The sequence below is a fragment of the Nelumbo nucifera genome, chromosome 5 (genome assembly GCF_055504915.1).
Source record: "Nelumbo nucifera cultivar China Antique chromosome 5, China Antique-T2T, whole genome shotgun sequence".
NCBI classification, from domain to species: domain Eukaryota; kingdom Viridiplantae; phylum Streptophyta; class Magnoliopsida; order Proteales; family Nelumbonaceae; genus Nelumbo; species Nelumbo nucifera.
In genome coordinates this window covers 73,217,634-73,233,447 of record NC_142653.1, presented here as the reverse complement: position 1 = coordinate 73,233,447, position 15,814 = coordinate 73,217,634, and the positions used below count along the sequence as shown (strand labels likewise).

At 38.8% G+C, this 15,814-nt stretch overlaps 1 protein-coding gene across 1 annotated transcript in view; it reads right to left on the bottom strand.

Moving 5' to 3' along the window:
* Positions 1–319: 319 nt before the first annotated feature.
* The window catches only part of LOC104589189 (esterase/lipase/thioesterase family protein), a 102,151-nt gene continuing 86,656 nt past the window's right edge, over positions 320–15,814 (bottom strand). The window contains exons 11-13 of the mRNA XM_010247423.2: positions 13,113–13,185; positions 12,942–13,019; positions 320–724 (exon numbers count right to left, since the gene is read on the bottom strand). Of these exons, the coding sequence (XP_010245725.1) occupies positions 695–724; positions 12,942–13,019; positions 13,113–13,185 (181 nt within the window). The 3' untranslated portion in view covers positions 320–694. The remainder of the gene's footprint in view (positions 725–12,941; positions 13,020–13,112; positions 13,186–15,814) is intronic.

Genomic DNA, 15,814 nt, shown 5'->3' with positions numbered 1-15,814 from the left:
ATGTGTAAATTAGGCATTTACTGCCTCCAAGATGCAAGTTGGCATCAGTGAAGGATTCTCCAGATCAAGCTTTAGACATTTTGTGTTCTTGATAAAATATCAATGATTATTGTTTTGGAGATCTATACTAAACTCTAATGCTCCCTGCATATAGAATAATCTTACACGTCATGTCATCTTTAGGGATCTACTCAACTTTGAGGGCGGTGAAATTTGTCCGGATTTATATAGAATCTGTCCAATATGAAAATCCTTTGAAACAGAACCAACGTGTAATTTTAATTTAATCTGCCCTAATATATAGCTGGGATAGGTTATAGATAATACTTGTAAACTTAATTGAAGTCAAAACTGAAAAAATCTTGAATGAAAGTTGAAATGAACAAACCTCTGACAAAAATTGTATTACCATACAAATGCCACCCTTGGTTCAGAACTCCATAATCTAAAGGGTGTTTGCCAACGTAGTCATTTTCCAAACCCCAGTATTTCAGGAAAGCAGGTCCCATAATTTGATTTGGTTTTCTAAAATTTGAAAACCAGGAAATAAGGTTAGAGGATCTTCAACAACATTCATTACGACATTTTAGAATCAACCGAACTTGATTTGATTTGGTTTTCTCAGCTCATCTTTGATGCTTGTCAAATCAATGACCTTTTTCCCTTGATTTCTCTGGTATTTAATTCAAGGCAACTATTGCTGTGGTCGACGGAGTCCTGGTATCTGCAAAAGATTTTAATAGAGATTATCGTTAGAACTGATGTAGTATGTATATCCTTATATTCCTTAGACTTCATCAATTTATATTTATTTGTCCTTTAAAATTCAAATTAGAAAGGAAATTGAAAAAAAAACAAGGACAGTATATTGTTGTCTGCCACAGAAAAAGAGGTAGAAATAAGAAAAAAAAGAAAGAGTGTTGAAGAGCAGCAAATTCAGAGTGGGTGGCATATTTAGGGTCAAACATATTAAGGATGATTACCAAAGTACCCTTTCATTTAATGTAATCAAACATATTAAGCATTGGGTAGATACACTTTTGGTAAAAACATCAGCTAATTGATCTATAGAGTTTACAAAAAAGAAGGCATTTCACCCTTCTCGACTCTTTATCAGATAAAAGCACATCTATTTCAATATGCTTGGTCCTCTCATACTAAACATGGTTACAAGCAATGTTTATTGTTACCTTGTCATTGCAATAAAGACATTGAACCTCTCATGGGAAACCCCAATTCAGTAGTAAGCTCCTTAACCACAAGACCTTACCAATAGCCCTATACTTGGCTTCAACACTAGATTTGGCAACAATTGCTTACTTCTTGTTCTTCCATGTCACTAAATTCCCTCAATGTGCAGGAACTTGTGATAGATCTTCTATCATCAACAGAACCATCCAAATCAACATCTACACTTCAACTCAAAGATAACCATTAGAGAAAAGAATACCTCTCCCTGGGTGCTTCTTTAAGTACCTAAGAAAATGCTCAGTAGTAAATTGGGCTGTTGTAGAAGAATGTATGTACTCGTTGAGAACTGAATATATCCAATATCTGGTCTAGTCATAGACATGCATCGAAGTATCAACCTCTGGAATTGTCTCACATATAAAAGCTTCTCTCTGCAATCTTTATCAAGTTTTAGGTTAAACTTCATAGGTGTATCAGCTGGTTTGAGCCTTTGTACTAGTTTCCTTGAGTATATCTACGATGTAATTTGGAAAACTAAGATACCATTGTAAGGCCTAGCAACTTCAATCCCTAGAAAGCACTTTAATCTGACTAGATCTTTCACCTTGATTGTGATGTCAAGTAACTTTTTTAACTGTTCAATTTCCAGTGATGTCAAGATTACCAACATGTATACTAAGAACTAAAATTTAGTCTTGTTCCCTCTTAACAAACAAGATGCGATCAATTTGAAATTGTTGGAATTCTACATATTGTAGTATCTTATTAAACCTTTCAAACCATGCTCTAGGGGACTGTTTGAGTCCATATAAGGACTTTTTCAAATAACAAACTTTTATTCACTACCTTCAAGTTGGAAACCTAGTAATTACACTATATATACCTTTGCTTCTAAGTCTCCATTAAGGAAGGCATTCATCATATCCAATTGATGAAGTGACCATTCAAAATTTCTAGCTATAGATATAATAGAACCCATATCGAATTCATGTTAGAAATTAGAGCAAATGGCTCATTATAGTCAACCATTGTACTCTATACACCTTACTACTTTTGAGTGTAGATGTTTTGTTTATATCTATTTCCTTTGTCTGGGAAGTTGGATCCTAGGTTACTCTTTAGCTCAAAAAGGGTACAATATGTTATGGTTTGATGTCTCAAAAGTCTTATATATCTACAAACATCTTTTTTTTTCTTAGTCTTAGGCTTTTTTCCTTGCCTATTCCTATATCCTCATCTAGTTCTTAGCATTCTCCAAAGCGTCGTCTTTAATATCATCACCAAAGGTCTAACCCTTAGCTAAAAATGTGTAAATGCCAAAGCTATACATGCAGTATCAACAAGATCTCATGGGGCAAATCTAAACCAGAGGACTCTGTCCCAACCATTTTTTTTATCAATAGCAAATGAATTCATTAATTAAAGAAATAAGATTACAAAGGGGAGATAACCTCTCTTGTCTCCCCAACAAAAGAAACGTTACAAAAAAAAATTACAGTTGAGCCCTGTTTCTACTGTAGCTACAGTAGTCCAAACCAGTAAGAAGAAGAAGAAGGAGAAGGAGAAGGAGAAGAAGAAGAAGAAGAGAAGAAGAAGAAGATGAAAGAACTGTCGAACCTAATAGCTAAACCCAATCAGTCGACCTCTTAATAGTGATTAGGCTTCTAATTAAATGTACAAGGACTAAACTGCCCCTACTTAAGTATGGGACAGAGAACCTCTAATAAGACTGCCACATAAGCTCATAACTTAACCAAGGTGAGTTGACTAATCTACCCTTATTCGGCTAACTCTAACAAGCCCAAAACAAGTTCTCCCTATTCACCCCTTGTTTTGCTAACCCATCAGCAAAGGAATTTGCACATTTCTTTTTTTTTTTTATCAATAACAGGAACCCATTAGATTAATAAAAAAAATGTAGCTACTGCACTCTAGAGAGAGATAAAAAGGCTTAACTCTCTCCAGGAGGACAACAAAGAAATAATTACAGAACAGCCCAAAACATTTTATCCCTTCCCACCCCCTGCTTTGCCAAGGCATCAGCAAAAGCATTTTCTGTTCTCTTAACCCACTGAAAATGGATTTCTAGTCCTTTAGTCAGTCACTTAATCTCCCTCCTCTCATTAGCAAATTTCCAAAGTCCACTCTTTTTCTGTATCCAGCTTAACACCAGCTTTGAGTCCCCTTCAACAACTAACTTTGTATATTCAGTTCCTTAGTCTTCCTTATCCCCTTCAGTACAGCATGGATCTCAGCTTTAAGAGAGTCCCCAACCCCAATGGGACCTGAATACATTGCAAGCATCCTCCCATCATCATCTCTGAAGACCCCTCCTACTCCTGACGGACCTGGATTTCCTTCACTACTACCATCAAATTTTAGCTTTGTAAAGCCACAGGCTGGTGGTGATCACACAGGACAAACAGAAGGGTGAGTAGGAGCAAAATTTGCCACCTCCGTCCAGCTATTCAGCAACATGTCTGTAGAAACATCAACAAACAGGTCCAAGGATTTAAGCCAGTGCACCACCCTAACTATTATTACTTCAACAAGGCTTTCTTTACTACTTCCATTTTCAGAAAAATTTCTGGCATTCCTTTCCTCCCATAGGGTCCAGCAAATAGCAGCCCTCATAGATCTCCACATAATCCTTCCCCTTTTGTTTGGCCATCGAAGGAACAAAGAGCTAAACAAGCTTTGAATATTTGGTGGTGGGGTCCACCTGCAACCAAATAAGGAAAGAAACTAGTCCCAAAGATCAAACAGCAAAGGGGCAAGAAATTAATAAGTGGTAGGAGCTTTCATCGTTAGCCTTGCAAAGAATGCACCAATTAGGAGACAAGCACGAAAAAGGCCTTTTTCTTTAGAGTAAGTCATAAATATTACACCTTTCTAGGAAGGCTTCCCAACAAAAGGCTCCAACCCTTGGAGGAATCGGCTCACCCCAGACATCCTTAAAAGGAAAATTTTGTGCAAAATTATTGGTCGAAGGTTAGAGAGACTTAAAAAGGAAGAACAAGAGAAGGTCCCAGAGGGAGTTGGGGTCCATAGTCTCTTATCCCGCTTAGAGGGGTACAACACCACCCCGTTCAAGATCTGAACCAGATTCAAGACATCTTCAACCTCTACATTCCTTAAGCCTCTTCTGAACCCCAAATCCCAATCAAACATAAAGTTAGACTAAGAAGGAACTAGAAAACTGGATACAACCTTGCCTTTATACCTAGAGAGGGAAAACAAAGAGGAGAATTGATCTTTCAAAGGTACCTCACCCACCCAAATGTGCTCCCAAAATTTTACATGATTTCCAGAGTAGAGGTCATACCTGATGTACTGCAAAAAAGAAGGAAGAATGGCATGTATTGATTTCCAAGGAGAGGCACCATTAGACCTTGCCAAAATTGCAGAGTCCTAGCCGTCATTTACCTGACCATGAATACTCAGAACTACCCTAGTCCACAACTTATCCCTCTCACCTTCTAAACTAGTAATGTTCCCTTAAACGTCCCTTATAACACCCCCAATACCTGAAGGCCCTGGGTTTCCGATACTGCTTCCATCAAAGCTCAGTTTATAGAATCCATTTGGAAGGGACCAAATTGGAACTGAAGCCTCTTGAACCGGAGCTGAAAAGGCAATTTCTTTCCATTTACTTGATAAATCATCTATTGAGACCTTGTTGAAAAGATCAATTGATTTAAGCCAATGGAATACCATAGAACAAATCACCTCCTAAATGGTTTCCTTATTCCTCTCCCTCCATGAAAAGATTATGGAGTTCCTTTCTTCCCATATTGTCCAAACAACAACAGCTCTCACACAATGCCACATTATTTTTCCCCTTTTCTTTGGCAATCTGGAGAAGGAAGGAGCAAACAAACCTTTCACATCTGATCGAGGGGCCCACTTACAACCAAACAAAGAAGAAAACCATTCCCATAAACCTTTAGCAAATGAACAAGAGATCAATAAATGGTAGCAATTCTCACCAGCAACCTTACAAAGACAGCACCAATAAGGAGACAAACAACTCTTCAGTCTTTTTCTTTGAAGCACATCACATGTGTTAATTCTTTCCAGGTAAGCTTCCCAGTAGAAACAACCAATCCTTGGTGGGATAAGTTTGCTACACACTCTTTAACAGGAAAATGTAGACCCCCAATGGATTCCGGTTGGGTTAGGGTGTTGAAAAAGGAAGAGCAAGTAAACAAACCATGAGTGGGGCTCTAAATTCTTCTATTAGCTTGATGAGGGTCCATCAAGTACACTCAAGAGAGACAAAGTACAACTTAACTCAGTATCCCTAATAGCCCTTCTTAAGCCCAAATCCCAATCAAAACCAGAACCGAAATTGTAAGGAACCAAGAAAGTAGACATAGGCTCGTTTTTATAGAGTGACAAAGCAAACACAGAAGGGTATTGATCCCTCAAAGGAGAATTCCCCACCCACAGATGTTCCCAAAATTTAATACTATTCCTAGCGTGCAAGTCATACCTGATCCAAGGCAAGAACAAAGGATAGCTTGGATGGCTTTCCACAGGGATGCTCTTGTAGTCCTTGCTCTCATTCCAGTGTCCCAACCATTTTCCGTAGTCCCATGAATGCTCACCACTACCTTTGCCTACAACTTTTCTTTCTCATCAGGGAGTCTCCACAACCACTTACCTAAAAGAGCTAAGTTTTGTTTCTATACATTTCCAACTCCCAAGGCCCCTAATTTCTTTCTCCTACAAACCACTTCCCACCTAACCCTATGATCCTTTTCTTCCTCTCCTAGGGTTCCCACAGAAAATCCCTCATTAGTTTCTCCAACTTCATAGCTATTCCATTGGGAATCTTGAATACTGACAAAAAATAAACATGCAACTTAGCTACAGTGGACCTAGTTGAAGTAACCCTTCCTCCCATGGGTAGGTAATTTCGTTTCCAAGAGGCAAGTCTCTTTTCAAATCTCTCCACCATTGGGGACTAGAAACTCACTTTCCCAGGGTTATCACCTAGAGGAAGACCTAGGTATTTCATAGGCTAACTAGATACCACGCAGTCGCGCACCCCAAAGTACCAAAACACTCATCCATCTCCCCCTCTCCCATATTCACTCCAGATATGCAATTTTTCTCAAAATTTACTTTTAAGTTTGACATTTGTTCAAAAAGTTTCACCACAACTCTGAGATTCTTCACCCACCCCTGATCTCCACCATCACAAAACAAAATTGTATCGTCAGCAAACTGTAGATGAGTAAGAGATACTTCTTCCCCACCAATTCTCCATCCTTTTTTATGAAATCTGTACTATATAACGCAGAAGGGCATTTTCATCGTTTCCTCTTTTTATTTTGTCTTGTTTGCCCTAACATATAAATAGCAATGTTGGGCACCGCCAGCAGTGATTTCTTTTTGGCTCTCATGTCATTCTTCTTCTCCTCTTCTTCTTCTTGCTGAAAACATGGTATCAGAGCAGGTCGGTGATCTGTAAAATCTCCTCAACTGCATCGGCTGAGTGTTCTGTGATTTTTGGACTAAGAACAAAGGAAGCACACTGATGTTCTGGACCTGAGAACTGTTCGACTGCATATCCTTCGTCTGTTCTGGGCTTAAACTCGACTAAAGCGATTCTGGGAGGTGTTAATGATTGGCTGAATCTTCCTAAGAGGTCGGCTGTTCTTTTTTTTTCTCTGTTGTTCCCTACTGTGTTACTGGAAAACCCAGAATTCTCTCAGACTGATCAGGGACACTTTGTAAATTTTTTTTTGTTCTTGGTGCTGATACCAAGAACAGGTTAAGGTTCTTTTGCCTTGACCGAATGATATAAGGTGGGTTTAATCCCTTTGTGGATCGGATGATCCAGAAAACCCTTTTTTCTTTGTGAAGAAATCTGTAGGTCATGAGTGACCTGGTTCGGCTGACTGGTACAGCAGCTGTTTACTGATGTTTGTGGCTAATATTAGCCTTGGAGGATCTGTTACACATGTGAGAGTGTTCAGGTGACCAGTATCGCAGCAGAAGTTGGTTTTTTTATTGTTATTTACTCAGAGTGAGGGTTGTGTCTTCTCTTGTGGTGCGTATAGACTAAAACCATGAACGCTGAAGAGTCTGCAACTTCGAGAACCACCATGAATCACAGTGGAATGAGTAGTGGTCATGACTCCATGAATTTCCCAATGACTATCACCCCGTTGGATGGTAGGAACTACCTGGCTTGGTCTAAGGAAATGCGGCTGTATATCACAGCCAGGGGTAAGGTAGGATATGTTAATGGGAAAATAAAGGAACCTAGGGCTGGTACTGCAAAATACGATAAGTGGGACCAAGAAAATTGCATGATTATGTCCTGGCTTTTTACATTCATGCTACCATCTATCAAACAAAATTTTATGTGGGCTGAGATAGAAAAAGAAATATGGGACCAAGCACAAGCAACTTACTCAGAGCAGAAACATTATGCTAGAATTTACCAACTACAAGCAGAATCTTCGACATGTAAGCAGGGAGAAAGGAACCTATTGACATATTATTCTGCCCTCACTTCAGTTTGGAAAGAACTTGACTATTACCAGAACGTTGAGTGGAAAGCGAAAAGGATGCCAAAGCATATAAAAAGTTAGTTTCACAACAAAGGGTGTTCACTTTCCTTCTGGGTTTGAATCCTGTGTATGAACCTATTCGTGTTCAGATTTTGGGCAGCAAGGATCTTCCGTCTGTCCAAGAGGTTTATGCACTTATTCAATCTGAAGAGAGTAGGAAGTCTGCCATGAATCCTCCTGAGGGGGGGACCATTGCCCTTGCTGTAAGGGGTAACACCGGGGCACCGAGAAAAGGGGAAAATCAGAAAAAGACAGATGATAAAGACAAAATGTGGTGTACTCATTGCCAAAAACCTAGGCACACTCGTTAAACCTGCTGGGAATTGAATGGGAAACCGAAATGGTCACAGGAATTGGGTAAGAAATCAGCACAAGAGCTAAGCAAGAAGCCATACCAGAAGAAGTTTACTTTGGCTCAGTTAGCATCTCATGAACATCAGAGTACTTCTCAGGGCTGCCCCCCTTCTTCTGACCCAAAGGAAGATATTATAAATTCCTTTCGTGACCACCTAGAACAATATGGTAGGGCTCTCTGCAATGCTGATTCTGGACCCACACCTTCTACTTCTTTTGCCTCCTCCTCAGGTAATTCTGCCTCAGCTTTCCGTGTGTTTACTGATAACCCGGAATCCCTATGGATCTTTGATTCCGGTGCATCCAACCACATGACTAGTAACTCAACCTTGTTTCAAACATATTCTCTTCTCTCTGGCAAAGATAAAGTGATGCTAGCAAATGGATCATTCTCCTTCATTGCTGGTCAAGGATCTATATCTTTTCCTTTTGGCCTCTCCTTATCTAATGTCCTACATGTTCCAAAATTACCCATTAATTTGTTATCCATTAGTAGTATTACTCATGCTTTGAATTGCTCAGTAACTTTTTTCCACATTCTTGTGTTTTTCAGGATTTGGCTACCGGGAGGACGATGGATGGTCTGTACGTGCTAGAGAACAAAGTTGGTCGTACAGTTTCAGAGTCTTGAGTCCGTCGAATAAGAGTCAGATTATTTTGTGGCACCACTGTTTAGGCCATGTTTCTTTTGAGTCTTCAAAGTTTTTGTTTCAAGAGTTGTTTAAGTCTTTGTCTATTAGTGATTTTCAGTGTCAAGTGTGCCAACTGAGTAAACATTGTAGAACCCCATTCCTTTACGTAATAAAAGATCAGAATTTCCTTTTCAAATTGTGTATTCAGATGTGTGGGGACCTGTTAATTTTCCAACTGAGATTGGTTACAAGTATTTTATTTCCTTTGTTGATGACTTCTCTCGCTACACTTGGATTTATCCTATGCACTCATGGGAGGAAGTTCCTAAAATTGTGAAAGACTTTCAGCATATGGTTTACACCCAATTTCAATCCGAGATCCGAATCTTCCAATCAGATAATGCCAAGGAATATTTCCATGGAGACCTCACAGATTTCATTGCCTCCTGTGGCTCTCAACACAGGAGCTCTTGTGCCAAAACCCCACAACAAAATGGGGTTGTAGAAAGAAAAAATCAACATCTCCTTGAAGTTGCTCGAGGATTAATGTTACAGATGAATGTTCCTAAAAGATTTTGGGTGGATGCTGTGCTAACTGCTGCCTATGTCATCAATAGAACACCATCTCGGGTATTGGAATATAGGTCTCCTCATCAGCTCCTTTTCCCTAAAGCTCCTTTGTTTCCTATCCCTATGCGGGTCTTTGGATGTAAGTGTTTTGTTCATGATCTCTCTCCTACTCGTGGTAAGTTTGATCCTAAGGCTATTGTGTGTATTTTTCTTGGTTATCCCCTTGCTTAGAAAGGTTGTCGTTGTTTTGACCCTGTGTCTAAAAAATATTGTGTCTCTATGGATGTCTCTTTCTTTGAAGATGTTCTGTACTTCCCTGTTTCTCCTTAGGGGGAGAGTAGAGTTGAGAAGAAACAGAGTTAGACTCAAGTTTTGTTGCCCTCTATTCCTGAGGCTCCTCTATTTCGTGTCTTTTGGAGATTGCACTACAAAAATCAAAGCCAACATAGTTCAATAGCCACAGAGCCACCATAAACCATGCCACCAATGCCATCAGAATCTCAGAAGCTGGATCCTTCACCCCACCCAGGTGCTATTGTTCCAGTTGATGTTCCTGAACCTATTCATATTGACACTTCAAGTTGTGATCTAAACCTCCCTATTGCAAAAAGGAAGGTGTCAGATCATGCACCACACACCACCCTGTATCTCATTTTTTATCCTATGAGAATGTCTCATCTTCCTTTCGTGCTTGTCTATCTTCCATTGATAGTATTACCCTTCCCAAGAGTGTTGCGGAGGCCTTACTTGTTCCTAAATGGACAAATGCAATGAAAGAAGAGATCAATGCTCTCCACAAGAATGGAATGTGGGAACTGGTAGATCTTCCTTAGGGAAAGGAACCTGTAGGGTGCAAATGGGTCTTCTCTATAAAACATAAGGCAGATGGGTTTGTGGAAAGGTACATGGCTCGGCTAGTTGTGAACGGTTTCACACAGGTGCATGGAGTTGATTATGCCGAGACTTTTGCTCCGGTTGCAAAAATGAACTCTATCCAGGTTCTCCCGTCTTTAGTTGCAAATCTTGAATGGGAGCTTCACCAACTTGACATAAAGAATGCCTTCCTAAATGGTGATTTGGAAGAGGAAGTGTATATGACTCAACCCCCTGGTTTCTATGTTAAGGGAAGTGAACAGAAAGTCTACAAATTGAAGAAATCTTTGTATGGTCTAAAGCAATCTCCAAGAGCTTGGTTTAGCAGGTTTCATCAAGTAGTTCAACAAATGGGTTTTAAGCAGTGCCAATCTAACCACACACTTTTGTAAAGAGGGAACAAGGAAAAACAACAGCCTTGATTGTCTATGTAGATGATTTGTCATCATTGGAGACTGGGTCTCAGAGATTCAGAGGTTAAAAAAATTTCTTGCTACACAATTTGAGGTAAAGGACCTAGGGCACTTGCGTAACTTCCTTGGCATTGAGGTTGCTTGCTCTCAGCAAGGCATCTTCATTACCCAAAGGAAGTACACCCAGCTCTCAGCAAGGCACCTCTCAGCAAGATCTCCTAAAGGATATAGGGAAGCTAGGAGCTAAACCAGCTGACACACCTATAGATGTAAATCACAAACTTGGGGATTGCAGTGGTGAATTCTTGAAAGATCCAAGGCAGTACCAAAGACTTGTAGGAAAGCTTCTCTACCTATCCATGACCAGGCCTGACATAGCATATGCTGTGGGTGTCCTTAGTCAGTTCATGCATGCACCTAAGGAGGCACACTTAGAGGCAACATACAGAGAGTTCTTAGGTACCTGAAGAAATTTCAAGGGGCAGGTTTACTCTTTAAGAAACATGGGCACATGGGAGTAGAGGTGTATACAGATGCAGATTGGGCCGACTCAGTGGATGACAAAAAATCCACCAGTGGATATTGTACCTTTGTTGGTGGAAACCTTGTGACTTGGAGAAGCAAAAAACAGAGTGTGGTGGCCAGGTCAAGTGTAGAGGCAGAATACAAGGCTATGTCACATGGAGTTGTAGAGTTACTGTGGATCAATAACCTATTGAATGAATTAGGATTTCCTTTTGATGATCCTATGTCACTCTATTGTGATAACAAAGCTGCCATCAACATTGCAGCCAACCCAGTTCTCCATGATAGAACCAAGCATATTGAAGTGGACAAACATTTCATCAAAGAGAAAATTGAGAAGGGATAAGTGTGCACTCCCTACATTAGGTTTGATGAACAACTTGCAGATGTTCTTACTAAAGGATTATGCTCACTACGACATTATAATCTTTGTGACAAGTTGGGGATGATTGACATCTACACCCCCATTTGAGGGGGAGTGATGAAATCTGTACTATATGCCACAAAAGGGTATTTTCGTCTTTTCCTCTTTTTTATTTGTCTTGTTCGCCCTAACATATAAATAGCAATGCTGGGCACCGCCAACAGTGGTTTCTTTTTGGTTCTCACGTCATTCTTCTTATCCTTTTCTTCTTCTTGCTGAAAACACTTTTATTAGACCCCTTGCATCTACTTTTGAAATCAATCTCCCCAACACATCTACTATTAGGGTGAATAGGAAAGGAGAGAGAGGGTAATACTTGCCACTACTCTGCATGTTTCTTCAATTCCTTGTGACCACTGGATTATTGACTCAGGGGTGTCAACCACATTACCGATAGGCCTAGTCTTTTTTCTTTATATTAACTGCGATCAGGGAGAGATAGGGCGAGGGGGGCACCTTGCCGCCTAGTTTCCTAGGTGATGGATTTTTTTATGTAGAAAACATAGATTCTACAGTAGTTCCCTAGGTACTATAACCATATTTCCTTAATAATTATTCATAATTTTCATAAGAAAAGTTTAGAGTTCATGTTAAAGTATAGAAAGTCAACATATTCATGAAAAGAAAAAGAAGGAAAAGAAATTTCAAAAATATAGGGACTGAACCCTTATTTTTGTTATAGGAAAAGAAGAAAAGAAAAAGTAGTACTAGTAGAAGAATATATGGAAGAAGAAAATGTGTTGATTAGACAAAATTTTAAGCTCTTCCCTACTTAGTGGTTCAGGTTTCGAAGTCTTTAAGGGTTCAATACAGCATTTAGCAATGTTTGTGTTGATTAAACCCTAACAAATAAGAAAATAATAAAAAGAAATTAGTATATAAACACACAAAATGGATATTTTAGTTTAATAATGTCTATTTTATAACTATAATGTCAAAAAATAAAGAATAAAAAACTATATTATAATAGAAAGTACAAAACTTCTTGTCAATTAGGTGAGACGAGCCTCAAAGGGTGCCTTGTCGGCTAGGTGCCGCCTTAACAACTATGTTTCCTACTTTGTTCAAGTCAGTGTCTGTGTCTTCATTGTAGTGTCCTACATGTAAAATAAGTAAACATTTAAAACTTATCCTTTAAGTAATAAAAGAGTTGATTTTCCTTTCCAAGTTGTTCATTTAGTCTGTGGGGTCATACCTCTTTTGCAATTAATGGTGGATGTCATTGTTTAATTAGTTTTATTGATGATTATTCCAAATACACTTGGCTTTTCATGTTTCAATCACGAGATAAAGCTCCACAAAAATGATTATCTGTAGAAGTCCATAAACCAAACAGTACATTGTGAATCATTCATGTAAACCAAGCACAAACCTCAATTCCATGAGGGCCAATACGATTGCGAGCAATAAAATTGAGTATAAGTGATGCAAATTCATCAGATGCATCTTCCTGCAACATATAAGAAATTTAAACAAGACATAATCTTAATGAACTCACTGATAAATTATGAGGAAATATACTAAAGAAAATAGAGAAAATAACCTGTATAGCATGACCAGTGTGCCGGACAACCTCCATTTGGAACTTGCCTTGCATTTGACCTATCGTGAGAGATCTGTAACAGTATATGGAAGTTAACTTCTTAATGTATTACATTTAGTTGACCATTTCTCTTGTCTTTGATGTCCTTAATTTAAGACTGACGATTGATAGGACATAACATGGTCAAGGAAATATCTCAAGACTTGATTTTCTTTTCTTACTACACCTTGGTTAGTGGACCCAAGTTGAAAATATTGGTCCCTATAAATAATCAAGAGAATTTTGTTCTGATGAACAGGCATGTGACAACTATAGAGTATGAGAACCTTGTGTTGGATGATCAAAAGAGTTGTGAGATACCTGTAGGGGTTAGGATGAGTACTCCGTCTTTTTGCTTGATGTTTGGAGTGCAAATATTGTTTGGCAATGTTTATTGTTTTTTTTCTTTTATTTTTATTTTTATTTTTGATAGTAAAACAAAAATTCTCATTTAAAAGAATAAAGAGAATTACAATCCACTCAGGTCTTAAGGTAAAACTAAGAAGGAACAAGTTAAAAGAAACTCTCAGAATTACAATTTTGTAACTCAAGTACATCACAAAAATTAACCCTAGACTTGAGATGCAAACATGCAAACTTGTGCACCACTACACCCCAGGCCTAGATTGCAAGCCCAAGCCTGGCCCTATACGAGTCTGAGCTGGGCTTTCTGGGCCTATGACATGAAATAATAAAATTTAATTTAATTAAATATTGTGTAAATGTAATACGTACAAAAAATTACACAAGCCAAAGTTAAATTGGGCTTGGCTATGGCACAAAAAACAAGGCATGACCCTCATTTAATTGTTAGACTTGATTTGGCTTGGGTTACCTATCCTTTTATAGAGGAAGCAAGGCCTTCATTCCCATTCTTGAGTATTGTGGGATTTGGAACACACTAAATAATTAGTGCAGCCATTGAGTGTTTTCCCAGGTCCCACATTGCTTAGGGAATGAGAATGAAGCTTTTGCGTTCATCTATATCAGGCTTTGCTTAAGAGGACAAATTTCATACTTGAATTGGCTCAAGTGTTGACATATGTATTGACACGTTTCAATTCATAAATATTTATTTATATGTAAAATAAAATAAAATTTTTATATTTAACATATATATTATGGGCCGGACTGGGCTTAGGTTGGGCTTGAAGTATTAGAACCAAGCCTGGCCCTGAATTTTCTGGGCCAGAGCCAGGCTGTACAAAAAAAATCTAAGCCCAAGCCCGGAAATTGCAGGCTGGGCCAGGCCGGGCCAAGAATGATCACCCCTAGTTGGGGGGGGGGGGACTTTGTGTTGGAGGATGAACTACCCCCTAGTGTGTAGCTCTTCAAAAGATATCAAAATATAATCTTGTCCAGCATGATGGGACCAAGCACATTGAGATTGATAGAGACTTTGTGAGAGAGGATTGTGTCTAGAGAGTTATGTATTCCTTACATGCCATCTACAAGACAAGTTGTTGATGTCTTCACTAAGGGTCTTGCCAAATCCAGATTTGGAGAATTGGTATGCAAGCTAGGCATGATGGGCATCTATACTCAGCTTGAGGGGGAGTGTGGTGCGACTTAACAGTGTGGGCCTCGGCCCATTTATGTTATGTCTTTCTTATTTCTTGTTGGACTGTACTGTTGTGTTAATGGGCTTGGGTCCACTTTCATTTTATGTTACACTACCTCTTACTAATGAGGGGTAAAATTGTAATCTTATGTTTTATTGTTGCTCTAATATAAATACCAGTTTGAAGGGCTGCTTAGAGGCTTCCACCCTATTCTCAATCTCACTTCTTCTTCATGAATCAGGATACAAATACGTCCAATCCTAAGTGTAAAAGTTGTCAACTATCCAAGCATTGTATACATTCTTATATTACAAGCAATAAAAGATGTTCAGTTCCATTTGATCCTGTTCACAAAGATATGTTGGGACATTCCTCTTGTCCTCTCATGTATTTCAAGCAATAAAAGATGTCTAGAAAGAGGGAAGCTGAGCCTCCTTTGCAAGCTTGATTTGGAAAAAGCTTATGACCATGTTCACCGGAGGTGCTTAGAAATTGTCCTTGAGAAGGACTTTGGTCAGAAGTGGAGGAATTGGATTGAGGTTTGCATTACTTCCCCAAATTCTCCATCTTCCCACAGTTGCTCCAACTGGTTGTTGACCAAGACACAATGGTGGCCGACTGCTATGAGCTCTTGGGGAATGTTCTAAAATATTAATAGTTTAGTAAAATATATAAAATAATAAAATATTAATAATTACCTAAATAGTTAATTAATAATTGTTGTTAGGGTTGATTTTCCCACTATTTTACCTTTTGAAACCAAACAATGTAACTTGAAAAATGTCCACCCATTTTCCCTTTCTCATCCCATCCCATCCCACCAAAATCTTCCCACAAACCAAAATGCAGCCTTAGAGATTTCTTTACTACAATGATGGTATCTTCCCTATTCCTTTCTGTGTTTTTGGTTGCACATGCTTTGTCCACATCTAAGGTCCTCACATTAACAAGTTTGACACTAAGACTATGAAGTGTATATAACTCTAATCAAAAGGAGCATTATTGCTTTGATCCAATTAGTGGAAAACGGTTTGTTTCTTTGGATGTGTAATTCTTTTTAGATTGTACCTTATTTTTCTCACAGGGAAACAAAATCAATTC